This window comes from Sturnus vulgaris, chromosome 16, assembly GCF_052056855.1.
Source record: "Sturnus vulgaris isolate bStuVul1 chromosome 16, bStuVul1.hap1, whole genome shotgun sequence".
Classification (NCBI taxonomy): Eukaryota; Metazoa; Chordata; class Aves; order Passeriformes; family Sturnidae; genus Sturnus; species Sturnus vulgaris.
Window position 1 is genome coordinate 14,600,482 of NC_142258.1, and position 15,236 is coordinate 14,615,717.

General features: G+C 50.3%; 1 protein-coding gene across 2 annotated transcripts in view; it reads left to right on the forward strand.

Annotated features, from left to right (window-relative positions):
- The first annotated feature begins 1,074 nt into the window (after positions 1-1,074).
- The window catches only part of XPO6 (exportin 6), a 57,304-nt gene continuing 43,142 nt past the window's right edge, over positions 1,075-15,236 (forward strand). The window contains exon 1 of one of the 2 annotated variants that reach the window (XM_088174607.1): positions 1,075-1,319. In XM_088174607.1, the coding sequence (XP_088030733.1) occupies positions 1,317-1,319 (3 nt within the window). In that variant the 5' untranslated portion in view covers positions 1,075-1,316. The remainder of the gene's footprint in view (positions 1,320-15,236) is intronic. The other variant, XM_088174606.1, reaches the window with a different exon arrangement.

The window sequence follows — 15,236 nt, forward strand, 5'->3', positions numbered from 1 at the left end:
TAAAGGAAGTGCCAGCCTTTGCAATGTCCCCACAGGGCTGTTGTCCCCTCTAAAGCTCGTTAAGCTGCCAGGCTGAGTCACCTCTCGTCACTGCAGGTGCCACAGGAATTTGGGAACCATGAGGCATACTCTGATCTGTATCAGCCTCACTGGTTTGGAGTTCCAGTGGTTCCCAGCTTCTTGATTTTTTGAGGGGGCACCTAGGAACTGGATTTCAGTTTTCAGTTCTCCTAACATTAATCCCCTGGATTAATGGATCTGGATCTCCCCACTAATGTCTTTGCTCCTGGCCAGGTCAGGCAATGGAAAACTGATGGCCACAAAGAGCTCCAGGCTGAGGCAAACCCGGGACATGGCAATAGCCAAAGGATTCCATGCCAAGAAGCTTTGTCGTCCCTGCTGAGGAGGGCTGGATGGGCTGGGGATTTGCCTTGTCCTGGCTCATTTAATTACTAAATTAAAAAAAGCCAGGACCCACACCCGGAGCCCTGGTAACTCTTCAGGGGGCAGGAGCCAGGAGGCAGCACCGGCAGCACCAGGGTCGAAGCCCAGGGCCAGATCCAGGGCCAGCTTCGGCTCCAGCTGCAGGCTCAGGTCCGGGCCACGGCCCAGGCCTGGGTCCCAGCCCTTTCCCTTTCCCTTTCCCTTTCCCTTTCCCTTTCCCTTTCCCTTTCCCTTTCCCTTTCCCTCCCTTCCCCCGGATCCCATCCCAAGCCACACCCACAAGGGGGCGTATCCATCAGTAGCCACGCCCACAAAGGCACAGCCCAATCACCTCCCATTTCCTGCCGCGCGGGAAAACGCCTCCTGCGCATGCGCAGTGCTGTGGGGCGGGGCCAGGCGCAGCTCCTGCCGTGCCCTTCCCTCAGCGCCCCGCGAGGTGCCGCGCCCTTCTCCAAGATGGCGGCGGGCAGCGCGCTGTGCCGAGCTGCGCATGCGCGGAAGACGCTGCCCCGGCTCTGATTGGCTGCGGACGCCGGTGAGCGCTTCCGGTGGGAGGGCGGGGCGGGCCCGGGATGCGCCTGGCGTAGCCCCGGCACCGACACCGGCCCTGGACCCGCGCGGGCCGCGCCGCCCGCCGCTCCTGCCCCTCCTCCACCCGTCCTCCCGCGGCCCTGCCCAGCGCCCCGGGGCTCCCCGTCCCGCCGGCCGGGGGAGGCCCGGGGGCTGGGTGCCGGTAGCTCTCCGGTGTCGGTGGCTTCGCGGCCGGCGGGGCTCGCCGGTGCATGGGCGGGGAGGCCCCGCCGGGCACCGCCGGCCATGAGATGAGCACAGCGTGGCGCCCTGCCTAGAGCCGCCCCGGGGCTGCCGCGGCCATGGTGAGTTGGGGAGCCGGCGGGGACGGCAGGGATGGAAGGAAGGGGGATTGTCCCTCGGGGCCCGGGACACCGGAGCCTGGGGAACTGCGGGGTGAGGGGGCCGCTGCATCCCCCGAGCCACCGCAGTCACAGGATGTGAAAAGCCGGGAAGGCACAAATTCCTCCTGGGAGCGTTGGTGCCGGGGGGTGTCGGGAATTACAGGTTAATGGCGTTACAAGCGGCGAGGGTGCTGAGGGGGTGCCCAGAGAAGCTGTGGCTGCCCCTGGAAGTGTGCAAGGCCAGCTTGGACCGGGCTTGGAGCAGCCTGGGACAGTGGAAGGTGTTCCTGGACGTGGCAGGGGGTGGAACGGGATGAACTTCAAGGTCCCTTTTAACGCAAACCATTTCGTGATTAAGATTCCCCGGAGCCAGCTGTGGGCTTGCCCCCACGGCCTCCAGTTGTGCCTTGGATAAGCTGTAGGAATGACCTGGATTCTTTTCTGTGCTGGAGAGAGACATCGGCCTTCAGCTGCCTCCCCGCAGTGCCATCCGGGGCCACCGGCACACACGGGGACAGGGACAGCCCGCTCTGATTTGCACAATCCCCTCCTCCTCTCGATAGAAGCCGGAGGAGAGGTCTCTGATCCCTTGGGTGCCTGCAGAGCCGGGCTGGCAGGGCTGGGAGGTGGGAATTGCCTCCAGGGGACCGGGGTGCCGCTCACTGTCACCATCCCAGAAATGCTGTTCTTGTTTTCCCCTTCTACCCACAGGGAGACCTTGTATCCCAATATTTCTTGGGATAACAAAGGGAAGTCACAAACGTGACCTTTGCAGGTGGGCAGGGAGTGGGGACACGCTTCCAGCAGTCCTGGATCTGCTCCTGGGACTGTCACCCAGAGTCCCACTGAGCACGGGCTGGAGTTTCTGGCCTAGTTCTCACCTCTTTCTATCTTAGCCTGCCTTAGGTGATGTAGGATCAGGCTTTGCACCCTTTTTCTCCCAGAATTTGGGATTCTAGTTGTGAATTTCTACACCCAAGAGCTGAGATAATCACATCTGCTCACTGTGTGATGTGCTCCTTGGTGTTTTATTGAAACTTTGCTCTCTGTAGCCCCTTTGTTGAGCTTCATTAGTCCCTTGGAGAGGCTTTGCTGCTCCATCTGGGATGTGCTGGGGTGGGACATGGTCTCCTCAGTAAATATTGGTAGTATTTTATGGCAGGTGTGTGGCTGGGGGTGCTCAGGGTGGGCTCCTGATGTGTCTGCCACGTGTCCCAGCTCTTTGTGGGTTTGGCTTCAGGCAAAGGGTGACACTTTTGAGGTGGATTCTTCTTAGTGAACACCCCAGGTTCAAAAAGGTGAATAAATGGTTTGCAGGATTTGGTCGGCCAAGGTGTGCACTTCACATTGCTGGTCGCAAAAGGGACTCGTTCATTCTTCCCTGTGGACACACACACATTTATCCTCCTCAATCACCTCTTGTTTTCTTCTTCTTTTCCCTTGGGCATTCACTGTTTGGCTCAGCCACAAATCCTGCCTGTGGAAGTTGAGAAGCAGTCCCTGGGCTGTGCTGCAGGATTTACTGTTGTAACTCATCATGTGACTCCTGTGCAAGATTTTCCTTCTGTTCCATTTCCCTGGAGCCTGCAGATGGGCATGTTCTGCTGCTAGTGCACCCTCCTTCCCGGAAACAGTTGGGAAAGTGTGAAGATGGGCTGCTGGAAGGCACACAGGGAACAAATAAAACATAATTAAACTCTGCTCCAGAATAACAGGCTGCTGAGAGCAGATTTTCCTTAGTGGGGTTGTATTGGGTTGATATGGAAAGGAATGAGCAGGGATGAATTAGAGCTTGATTAACTGGGCAGGAATTTTGGGAGGAAGTTGGGATGGCAGGAGGGAATGCAGTGATGCACAGTGAGATCAGGCACTGCAAATGTTGTAGAACAAGTGTAGAAGTGGGCTTAGTTACCACTCATGGCTCAGAAATCTTAATGCCACTCAAAAATTGGGTTCAGAGGAAGCTTTAGTCATTCTTTGCTTTCAGAGGTGTTTGCAGAGAGCTCTGTGTGGTGGTTCTTGGGGCTGCTCTGCTGTGTGTCAGTAGTGCTTGTGCAGTGTCCACTTTGGGGCTTGCTGAGGGAAAGGTGGTGGGCATGCTGTGGTGTCTCTGTAGGGAAATCAGGATATTGCAAAATCCAGGTGGGTTTCTGTGGAGTTCATCTCTAAACACACAGAGCACATCCAGCTTCAAGCTTTTCTTCCACAGACCATAAATTATTACATTATTTCCTCCTCACCTTTTAGGATCCTTTTAGAGGATTTTATGAACACCTTCCAAGTAAATATTGATCATAGAGCTGTCCTTGAAGGGATTTATTTTCTGTCCAAGTAAGCCGTGTCTCTGTCTCATCACTCTTTCCTTCACCTTTGTTCCTTGCATAGTGAAGATGAACCATCTTTGGAGCCCTGAGAGCTCAGCTGGGACCTCCTGAGCAAACCACTCACCTGGGAATTGCGTTTGCAGCTTCCATATGAGGCTGGAATTTCAGTGATTGCCTCCTAGGAAATACATTCTTCAGTTATGTGGGATTTGTGTCCTGCCAACAACTAAAACAGCCTAGGAACAGGGACTTCCAGGAAATGCTGCTGTGTGAGGTTTGGGATGCAGGGATGCTGAAGAACTGCAGCCAAGCTTCTCCCAGAACAAATCACACTTCCCTCAGGTTATCCCTGGGCTCCCAGGCGAGCAGACAATGGAAGTGGCAGGCCAGCTCCAGGGAGTCTCGTGTCCCTGTTGTGTGTGAGGCACAGGGAGCTGCTGAAATGGGAGCAGGCAGTGGGCGTCTGCAGCTTGGATGTTTCTGACTTTCCCACAGCAGCATCCTGCCTTTTATTCCATAGCCTCTCTCAGCACCTTCCTGTTTTGTAGCAGTAAGTGCTGTCGTTTTCTTGTGCCTGAAGCTGCCTGCTGATGGTTGAAGCCTTTCATCCAGGAAGGAGTGCACAGTGTGTGTGGATTGCAGCAGGTCCTGCCAGGTAGGGCTGGTGAGCCCTGGGTTATCCTGGTGCTCGTGGTTGCCAAGGAGCTCCTGCTCAATTACCAGAATAGCTCCTGTTTATTCTGTGTCAGCCTTGCTGAGCTGCTGGCCCTGACGCTGGGAGCCAGAGCCGCTTTGGGGAGCGTTCCTGCTGTGTGCAGGTGACCTAGGACATTGTGACAGGAGGGAGCAGCAGCTTCGTGCTCCTGCAGAGCCCATTGGCCTGGCTGTCCCATCACCCTGGGGACACTCGGGCCTCATGCAGGCTGTGCTGCCTGTCCCTGGCACAGGGGAGCCCATGGGTGCTGTGCTGCTGTCCCTGGCACAGGGGAGCCCAGGGGTGCTGTGCTGCCTGTCCCTGGCACAGGGGAGCTCAGGGGTGCAGTGCTGGGAGGAGATGGGGAGGCTGCTGCTGCTGCCCAGGCAGGAAGTGCTGGCACTGGTGAGGTGGGCTCAGCTTCACAGCAGGGTTTTGGGATGAAGAGGGAGCTGAGGGTGTTGTCCCCTCCCTGTGTCCCCCAGCAGTGCCAGCTGAGGTGCAGCATCAAAACTACACCCCTAAGGCTGAGGTTCTGTCTGCTCTCAGTGCATCCCCTTCATGTGCAGTTAAAATAAAAGCAAACCCTTTGTAGAACCCTCCTGACTCAATCAGCTGCTGAGCAGAGAAACCAGAGAGTAGGAACTCGGAAGTTCCGGCCTCAGCTCCAACATCTGGCTTCCTTTTTTGGCCAGCAAGTCATATTGTGACTTTGTGTGCCCCCCAGTTATGTCCCTTCTATTAAATCATCAAACTGGAGATGGTGATTAATGCTGGGGAACTTTCCTATCTCTGCAGCAAGGCCTGGGTAGCTCTGGAGATGAATCAGGAATGGGAACTGTGGCAGGAGAGCTGATCTCTGCTCGGATGCTTCCTCCAAAAGCAGAGCTTTTTCTCAGAAGAAAACAGCTCATTTAGCATAATGGTTGCACATGATCCCTTTCAGGACCTATAATAATTCCAATACATCCATATTTCAAAGACCTGGGTAGCTAAATGTAGGCTGCAGAAGGACTAAAAGCTATCAAGACAAAATTGTTGAGCCTCCAGGTTCACTAAACGAGCTTGAAAGGCTCATTTGCACTGGCTGTTGCTGATGGATGGGTGCTGCTGGTTGTAATTATTTCAGCAGAAAAGCATTAAAATCTGGCAGGTACCACAAAGCTCCTGCCATGGGGTTCAGTGCTGTGCAGAGATCACTCCAAGCACGGAGACCCAAAAACTCCAAGAACTTTGGGTTCAGTTGGGTGAATTAATTGCACATTGTTAGGTGGTGTCATTTAGGAACTAAGTAGCTGCTGTTAGTGTGGCATTTATACATTATTGTATGCAAAGTGGAAGGAAATGTAGCTTTGAGGTGTATGGGCTGATAGCTGTGTGGTAGAATGTGCCCTAAAATCCTTCCAAATCATTATCCTCTATCAGACAGCAGATATTTCCTCCTAGGAACTATAATTGTATTTGGGTCACTGCTGCTTTCTCTGCATCCCAGGTGTCAACATGACAACCTTCTTTGAGAGAAAGAAAAGGTGTTTGCTGCTTTGTTTTATCAAAAGAAAATGTTTAGACTCCCTTTTATATAGAATAATTTTTGGAATCCCATTTCCAACATTTATGAAGTATGCAGCATGTGCCTGTTCTCCGTTGAAGGCCTCATTGTTCCAACCAAAATGTAAATATTAATATTTTGGTAGAGAAAAAGCAATTGGATTTTTCCCTTCTGATTCTGATGGTCAAGGACTTTCCTACTCATCCAGGCACCCCCTGGGGTTTATTTGTGGGTTCTGTGTCCTCTGGAATTTTGGGATGATGCAGCTTCTCCTGGCCTAAGAAGCACCTACACCTTAGGGTGAAGCAATTCTTTTCCAGTCTTACCTTCCCTCCACACACATTTGATTTCTTTCTCTATCCTCTCTTTTCTGTTTACATTCAGGATACTTTCACTCCACCAGAGCTATTCCAGGCTCTTCTAGCAACACCACAAATTCCTTATGTTTTTTCCCCCCTGACCTTTCTCCTATGTGGATCATGCCCAGAATTCCATTTCTTCTCCCATTTCCAATCCTTTGCATTCATGCTCTAAATTATCTTTTATTTGTTCCAGCATCTCCAAGCTTGTGGCTGGATCTCTGTGTGTATTTTTAGCATTTTGACTTAATATTTTATTAGGGCTTTAATTGCAGTGTGGAGTTCTGCCCAAGAGGGACTGTCCTGGTTCCTTTTTGTCCCCTCTTTGGAGAAAGGAGTGTGCTCATCTGTTTTGTGTGCTGGCTTGTCAGGATGCCAAAGCCAGCACTGGATGCAGCTTTGCAGAGGGGAATGGAGGGTTTTTTTCCCTTTGGAGAGATGTTTTGCCTGAAAAATCTGTGTTGTGCTCAGCTGGTTCCCTGCTGCTTCATTGAGTAAGAACAGAGCAGGTTTCTTCTGCATTGCAATTCCACCTTTTCTATGGGATGAAGAGCAGTTTTTTCCATGCAAATTGGGCTCAGTGGTTTCCCTGGTGTTTAAAATCAGGGTCTGGAGAGGATACAGCAAAGCCAGCTACCTGGCATGGCTGCATTTGTAGTTCCTCATCCCATCCCTAATCCTATGGATATGGGGGATAAAACTGTGTTTTCTACAGTTCCTTGGCTTTCTTTTTGCAAGTGTGAAGGAAACCAAGGGAAAGACAAAGTGATCCATGACCTGTAGCCTGTGATGTAGAAATGTGAGGTCAGTGCTCAGGAGGCAATTCCTGCTGCCAGTCATGGCTGGGGGCTGCACCTGCCATTCCTCTGATCCCAGGAGGGGAGGATTGCTGGCTTTGGGATTGGGGAAAAGGCAGCTTTGGCTTTCAAAAGCTGCTTTTTCCTGTTTTCTGCTGGTGCTTGATGGAGCTGGTTGGGTCATGGTGACCCTTTGGGTCCTTCAGGGCAAATATCCCCACACTGAGCAGAGCCCCCTGTTGTGGGCAGGGAGCCTGGAACCTTCCCAGGGATTGGACACCCTGGGTGTTCCAGAGCTGCAGGGTGAGCAGCAAAATGCAGTTGTGAAATCCCCCAAAGTGCAGAAACATTGCAGATGTCAACATCTTGTTTTTCTTTAATTGGACTGGATGTTCTCCCTGCGTGAGCTGTCCTTTGAAAAACATTTTAATTACCAAAAATCTTAGTTACTCCCATGGTGTTGCCCATAGGAGTTCCATTACACACTCTTAAATGCCCAACACAAGCTCTGATGCTCTTGCCAGGAATAAAATTTAGAGTATCACAATCTTTATTTTATTTTCTTTGACAAGGGATGAGGGTCTGAAAATTCCATATTTTCGTGTAGTATAGTCACACCTCCTTGGAAACCAGGCCTGGCTGCTGTAATGTATTGGATAAGGTGCAATCCTGCCCCCAAGTTTGCCCTAAACCTTGCACTTTGTGTAGCCAGGTGTTGGGACAGTTTTTCCCCATGGTAATGGGCTTAATCCTGCCAAGCAGAAGTGAATGTTGGAGAAAAGTCAGCAGCATTTCCTTGCTGGAGCTGCATCTGAGTAGAGGTGCCCCTTTGAGAAATATGCTGAATAATTGTTTTTTTTCTTACATTTACTTTCTTTTTTTGCTTGCCCTGGTGCTTCCCATTTCCAGCTCTGCATATGTGCATAAATCCAGAGACTCCTTCACTTGGGGCTACAAACAACTGTGATTCAGAGCCTTTCCTGGGTATTATTGGGACTTGTCTGGAGGCTGAGATAAATAAGGGTTTATTTGCAGCTCTGCTGACAGTGAAGGATTTGAGAAGTGTTTTTAAAAATCTCTTCATGCATCTTGGACTCCTTAGAGCTGCTACACAACCATGCCAGGTTCTTCACTATTGTCACCGGGGCATTTTCTTTCCTTGTCTTCTCTCTGGTCAAAGGAGCTGCTGCGTTTGTACAAGGGGGAGGAACAAGGGTTTGGCATTTTTAGGTCACATTTTCACTTGTAAGAGCATGGAGAGTGTCCTCTGTAGGAAGAGTCATTATAACCACAGGATGTGGAGCTGCTGGAGAGAGCCCAGGGGAGCCCATGGAGATGTCCCAAGGGCTGGAGCCCCTCTGCTCTGGAGCCAGGCTGGGAGAGCTGGGGGTGCTCACCTGGAGAAGAGAAGGCTCCAGGGACACCTCAGAGCCCCTTCCAGGGCCTAAAGGGACTCCAGGAGAGCTGCAGAGGGACTGGGGACAAGGGATGGAGGGACAGGACACAGGGAATGTCTTCCCAGTGCCAGAGGGCAGGGCTGGATGGGATATTGGGAAGGAATTGTTCCCTGGCAGGGTGGGCAGGCCCTGGCACAGGGTGCCCAGAGAAGCTGTGGCTGTCCCTGGACCCCTGGCAGTGCCCAAGGCCAGGCTGGACAGGGATTGGAGCAGCCTGGGACAGTGGGAGGCGTCCCTGCCCGTGGCTGGGGTGGCACTGGATGAGCTTTAAGGTCTTTCTGCTCCAAACCACTCCATGACTCTGTGATAGGTGTGGGGTTTTTAAACATAGTTCAGCTAAGGAGGCTGCACTGGGTACAGTGTAAGTTCATTTACTCTGCTGCTCATCTCTTGATTTCTGGACCATTGGGGTAAGATGATGGTGTTTCTCTTAAAATCTTTTACAAATACTTTTTATAAGGATTTTTTTTATTCCCTTCACAAATACTTTCCTCACCAACATAGTCATTTCCAAAGGATTCATTGGGATCTGTTTTCCACCTGCCTGTTTGGAATTTGGGTTACTTCACCTAAACCTCTGGCAAAAGTGTTGTCTCCGAGTGAGTGAAGCTGCATTTGGGGCAGTCCTGGTTTGTTTATGTAGAGAAAAGGGAAGAGATTTGTTCCTTGTGCCCTGGTCCTGAGGCTCCTGCACAATCATTGCCTTTCAGGGAAGGGTGGGATCTCCCTGCAAGGGGTCACAGGCTGGTTTGGAGTGTGGGGCATCCTGGGCAAAGGGAGAGTGAAGTGAAAGGAATAATGCAGCTTCAGAGCAGTGAGTTTCTAGACTTCACTGAGGGAATTTAAGTTAATTCTGAACTGAGACAAGCAGAGTCACCAAGCACGGTTTTAACTTCTGGAAGCAGCTCCTGCCCAGCACCCTTGGCAGATGCTCAGCTGTGTCTGTCTGAAGAGCAGATTTTGTTTGGCTGGTTTTGCTGATAACTTTTCATTTTGTAGGTTATCGTCGATGGCTTAAAAAGTGGTGGTCAGCAGCTGAGAACTGACTGAGCCAAGTGTCGCTGAGAAAAGTCTGACATTTGTGGCTGAATGGTCAGGTTTAAGTTGCAAGTCCAAAGAGTGACTCCAGAGCCAGCTCTGCCTGCTGTGCTTTAGTGATTGGCAGGATATTGATGTTGAGAAATCTGCTTTAGGTGCTTCTGTGCTTCTCAGCTGTGTATTGTTATTTTAGCAACCGCTTGTTTGGGAAAATACTGTGTTGCTGAGCCCTTTCCAGCAGCTAAACCACAAGAAATCAATTAGGAAGTCAGCAGCACGTGAGCTGCTCCTTTCCTGGGCGTCAGGGACCCAGAAATTGCTCTTGGGCTCATCTTCAGCAAGCGTGCCTTGAAACACCACTGTGCCTAAATCACCCTTTGTTTATTCCAGCCTGCTGGGATTGTTTTATTCCTTTGCCGCGTTTCTAAGAGAATTCCGAGGTGCTGAAGCCACTTGGAACTGCTGGGTGGAGGACACACTGCCTGCTGGGCTTGGTTATGTGGGTTAAGAGTTACTGGGTTAGAAAGAATCACACTCAGACACTTGAGCCTGTTAATCAAAGTTCAACCTTCAAACCTGATGCCTGGTTAACTGAATCTGCCTGTCCAAGAGGGTTTAAGAAATCAGATCCCTTGGGTATTGAAAAAGGTGCTGATTACTCGTGGAGCAGGCAGTGTTCCAGGTAAGATGATCTCCGGTGCAGAAATCAGGTTGGCACTGCTGGCTCTCCATGGCCTGTTCCACACAGCACTGCTCAGCCTGTGTCCTACCGAGTCCTTAGCTGGTATTTAAATTAAACACTGATTCCTGAAGGGGCAACTTATCCAGGCAGGAGGGCTTTGAGCAGCTCTGGAGCTGGCCCTGACCCCAGGGACGTGGAGAGGAGCGAGGTGCCTTTGCTCCTCTGCTGGTTGCCTTGAGGCACAACAGCAATCCGTGGCTTTTATCCCACAATTGAAGCAAAAAAATCCACTGTAACGAGCTTGCAAAATCTCCGTGGTGTTCGTGTTGTGCTGGAGTCGCGGTCTCTGAAATGAGCGAGCCAGGAGAGGGCTCAGCTCTGCAGCCAGAGCTGTTCTGCCATGGCCCCGGGAGCTGAGCTGTGCTGGGAGCACCGGGGGCCCCAGTCTGCTTTCGGTTCTTGAAACCACAAAAACAGCTCTGAAGTGCAAGAAGGAAACTGAGAATGAAGGCCGAGGCCTGTCCTGATAGCATCAGCACAGCACTGCTGGGGAGCACGGATGCTGTGGCTCCTCGTGTCACAGCTCTGGTAAGGGACCCTGGCAATGAGGGTGACCCCCACATTCTACACTTATTGGTGGAAAGGATTCAATATAATGAGTAACTCTGCTTTGGAGCTCCCAGCTCTGCCTCCCTTTAGTATTTGCTTATCTTTTCTGGAGGATGTGTTGGGTGTCCTACAACTTTTTTTAAAAACACATCATAATTCTGCTTTTCTTGTTAAAAACAATAGTGCACTCCTTCCGTGAATTTTACTGCCCTGAGTAACCCAGGGCTGTCCCAGGGGTTCTTCAGGTTTTTGTGACCCACAAGCTTTCTGAGAGGGTGATTTGTAATTTACCTGTTCATTACCATGTTGTGTTAGAGCTGGGCAGGGAGGGGCTCTGAAAGACGCCCTGCTAATCCTTCAGTGAGTAAATTACTACCTCAGTACATGGAGATGTTAGTGTTGTTAATACTCACAGTACATATGTGCATCATTAAGTTAGGCTTGACTATAAATAATCGAGAAAGAAGAAAATTCAGCAGCTGGAGTGGAGTTGTTTGTATTTTTAGGTGTGTGACTGTGCTGTTAATTAATTGCACAACACTGGAAGCAGAAGGCTCCGAGGTGGAAGAGGCTGGGACATAGCAATTAGCAACGACAGGGTGATGATGAGTTATTTTATACAGGTGCTGTGGATTTCTTGTTTCTTGTCTGTTTTTTTTAACCCTGTGCACTGGCTTGTTGGTGGCATTGTAGCAATTCCAGCTGGGAATTTTTCCATCAGCCAAGATTTTCGTCGTGTGCTCCCCTGCAGTCCCCCCTCTCCTGGAAGAGCTGGTAGACATAGCTGGTAGTGATTTTAACAGATAAATGTGATAAAATCGGAATGCTGATAACTGGGAGGAGGCTGGGCTGTGCTGGGCTGTGTGTCTTGCACTGGCAATGGCAGGAGAGGGGAGTGGGTGGGATTGGGATGAGGATGGAGAGGCAGGCTCCAGAAAGTGAGGAAGCTGCAGAGGGATCTGTGCTTGCTGTCAGTGCAGGGTGTGGGGGCTCAGTGTGCTGGGAGGTGTTAAACACAGCAGCAGCAGGGGCTGCACAGGGACTGCAGGCAGGGATGGACCGGGTGGGCGTTCAATTCCAACCAGGATGGGTGCAGGGGGTGGGAACAGCTCCCCAGCACAACTCCTGTCTTTAAATAAAGAGTAGAGATGCACAAGGCAGGGTTTGATCCGCTGTGAGGGGTGCAGCAGAGCCAGGGCTTTTCCTCCCTGCCCCTGGAGGAGGTGTTGGGAGCTTGTGTGGTGTAAAATCCATCTTTCCACATCAGGAACGTGCTCCAGCGCTGCCTGAAGGATGAAGTCACCTCTGTAACATTGCAGCTGCAATTAACATCTTACTAAAAAAAGCTCTGGAGAGGGAATGCCTTAAATTTGTCTTGGAGTGATATCCATTTGCAAACACATTAGGGAAAAGCTGAACCTAACCCTTCTCTTAGTTGTCATCAGCCCGAGTTGCAGTATTTAGAGCATTGTTTGTGTGATGGATGCTCTAAAGGCAAACACTACAAAGTTAACAGCTTGTGTTTTTATGGCAAAGCAGTAGAGAAAAGCTCTCCCCTCAACAAAACAATCCCTTCGGAGAGCATATAATGAAATTAAAAAAAAGAGGAAGTGAACTCTAAATGAAAGCACTTGTGGAGAAAATGGCTTTAGAAAGCACTTCCATGTCTTGCAGAATGAGCAGGTGCTTTTTTAAAGGCTGTGGTTGTGTTTGGTGATATGCAAACTAAAATTAGCACTGTATCTGCTCTTCAAGTGCATGTGCAGTGTCTAAACTGCAGCCCAAGGATCGCTGCTCTGTTGTTTGCTGGAGCTGGATGAGTAACTCGTTCTACCCCAGTGCTTTAGTCACAGTCTGCATCTGAGCTTGTCATGGAGTCAGCAGCAGGGTACAAAGATTTTGCTTCTCCAGAGCCTCACTGAAGTGCAGCTGCAATATTGAACAGCCTGAAATGCAGGAGCTTGGCAGCTTTTTTTTTTTTTTCTCCTAATCAGCAGAAATCAGTTAATGACTCATATGGTTTAAAATAACTGGAGGATAGCCCTGAAATCAGCTGGGGGGGGGTGGGTCCTTCTCGCGGTGATTTGATGGATGGAGAATGTTGTTGGAAGTGCAGGTTCTTGGTAGCAAATCTTGTGTTTTCTGTCAGGAAAAGGAGCTGTTGGAGCTCATTTTCCTGGTTGGAGGAGGGCACAGAGGGTTGGAGTCCAGAGATAACTGGAATGAGTAAGCAGCTCCACCCCTTATCTGATAGTGGTGTGAAACACCTTTAGCAAACTGCTGAGGGGACACACGATGGGAAGGACACAGGTTGACAGTGGCTCTCTCCCACCCTGACCCACAGCAAGATCAGATGGGGCAGTTCCAGGAGGAGCAGAGCTGGAGCTGAGCTGCTGCTTGCCTGCTCTGTGTGCTGTGGACACAGCTCAGCACTTAGAGACACCTATTTTGGGGACAGTCACCTGTGCCACCCCTCCCAGAGATGCTATTCTGACCCAAAATTCCAGCTCAAAGTATGGATGTGCTGCTGGACCACGGGAATCTGCAGCTGTGGCTGTGTTAGATTTAGCCCTGCTTGCTTTCACCTCTCACTGCCTTGTTCCCCTAAGGGAGCTGTGACAAGGACATCACCTTTGGCCACAGGATCTGCTGAATTTGGCAGGCAGGACCCTCCCTGTGGGTCAGAGCTCAGCCAGGGTGTTGAGGCGGTGGAGCAGGAGTGGATGGTGACGTGGCACATCTTATCTCCTCTGCTTTTTGTGAGCTGCAGAGTTTTCACGGGGAAAAGCTCATGTTACCTGCTCTGCAAGCAGGACTTGAAGAACTGAATAGATTTTCTTCTAATGGATGGCAGAGGAGAGAAATGGTATTTTCTGATGTTTGATCTAGCCCTGGGAGGCGCTAGGGGTGAGAGGGGTCAGGTTTGACTTCTGAAAGAAAGTGGGAAGTGTTTCTGTTTCAGTAGTTGCATATTTGGTAATGCCTCATGGAGATGAGGCAAACTGCCAGCCCTGACACAGAAAACTGGGATGGATTCTGTTACTGATGGCCCACACTTTCCTTGAAATCCTTGGAATATAAAATCTGTGCACGAGCCAGAATTTCAGACCAGAACCTGAACTCAGCACTGCTGTTCCTGCCTGTCCTTCTCCTCAATGCAGAGTAAGCAGGGAGCCCTAAAAGAAAGCAAACTGCTTGTTACCATGAGACTAACACTAGGAAATATTCCAGGTGTTCCAAACAGCTGGATTTTTATTGGAGTCTCACTAACCAACTTCCCAGGTGTGTGGGTCCAGGTGCAGCTCTGCAGAGCATGTGACCTCCTTGTCTCAGTGCCACCTTACCAGAGCCTTGCTGGGCAGCTGGGGGATGACCACGTGCCCCCAGGATCTGGGGAACTTGAGCAATACCCAAAGGCAGCAGCAAATGCAGGTCCTTGGTGAATCCAGCCTGGAGTTAGAAGGGGATCCTGAACTGGGCTTTGGTTACCTCACACAATTTTTCCTTTGGCCAAACCTCCCAAAGAGCCACAAGAAGTCAAACGAGGAGAGCACAATCTTGGAGGTCCCACTTGAGTGGCCTTGAGTGCTCTCCAGCCTGGGCTTTTTTTTTTTGTTTTTTTGGAAGAAATCCTCGTGTTGTGCTCTCTGGTTTCTTTTCTTTCCTGCTTTTCACATGTTGAGCATCGTGATCATGGTGTTCTGCTTTGGAAGATTAACTTTGGAAGATTAACTAAGGAATAGGATCTTCCAAATCTCAGTGCTGAAGTCAGTGGAGGACAAGGCAGATGCTCAAGATTTATAAGAACTCCATAATTTATTTCCAGAAGCAGGACATAAATCTTGAATCTTGGAAGAAATGTATTTATGTCAACTGCTCTTGCTGAAGAAGGATTGAATTAAGTATCCAAAGATGTCTGAGCCCCTCCACCCTATGAAGGACCAAGAGTTTTCCATGGATTGAGGTGATCTTGGTATTGGATGGTAGAAGGTGGAGTGGGAGAGCAATGCTGCTCTTGGAGGAATTTGCATCAAATTGAAATTGGAAACTCATCTTTGGGGGTTTGGCATCAGAAACTGCTGCTGAGACTCACTCTGTGTTGAGCAGCAGAGAAGGAAAGTGCAAGGATTCAGGAAAATCCTGGATTTGTATGTGTGGGTCTACTTGGGAGGAGCTTAGGAAAACTTAGCTCCCACAAATAGCAGTGTGGCCCTATCCTAAGTGATGAAGGACTCCACTTTGTCAGATATTTCTTTTTAAAGTGAGGCTTTTATCCACAGAGGTGCTGTTATCTGGGAATGGAGACTGGCAGGAGGCTGGTCTGTGGCTGAAGGGAAGTTTGCAGCCCAAGCAGAAATGGATTAAAGCT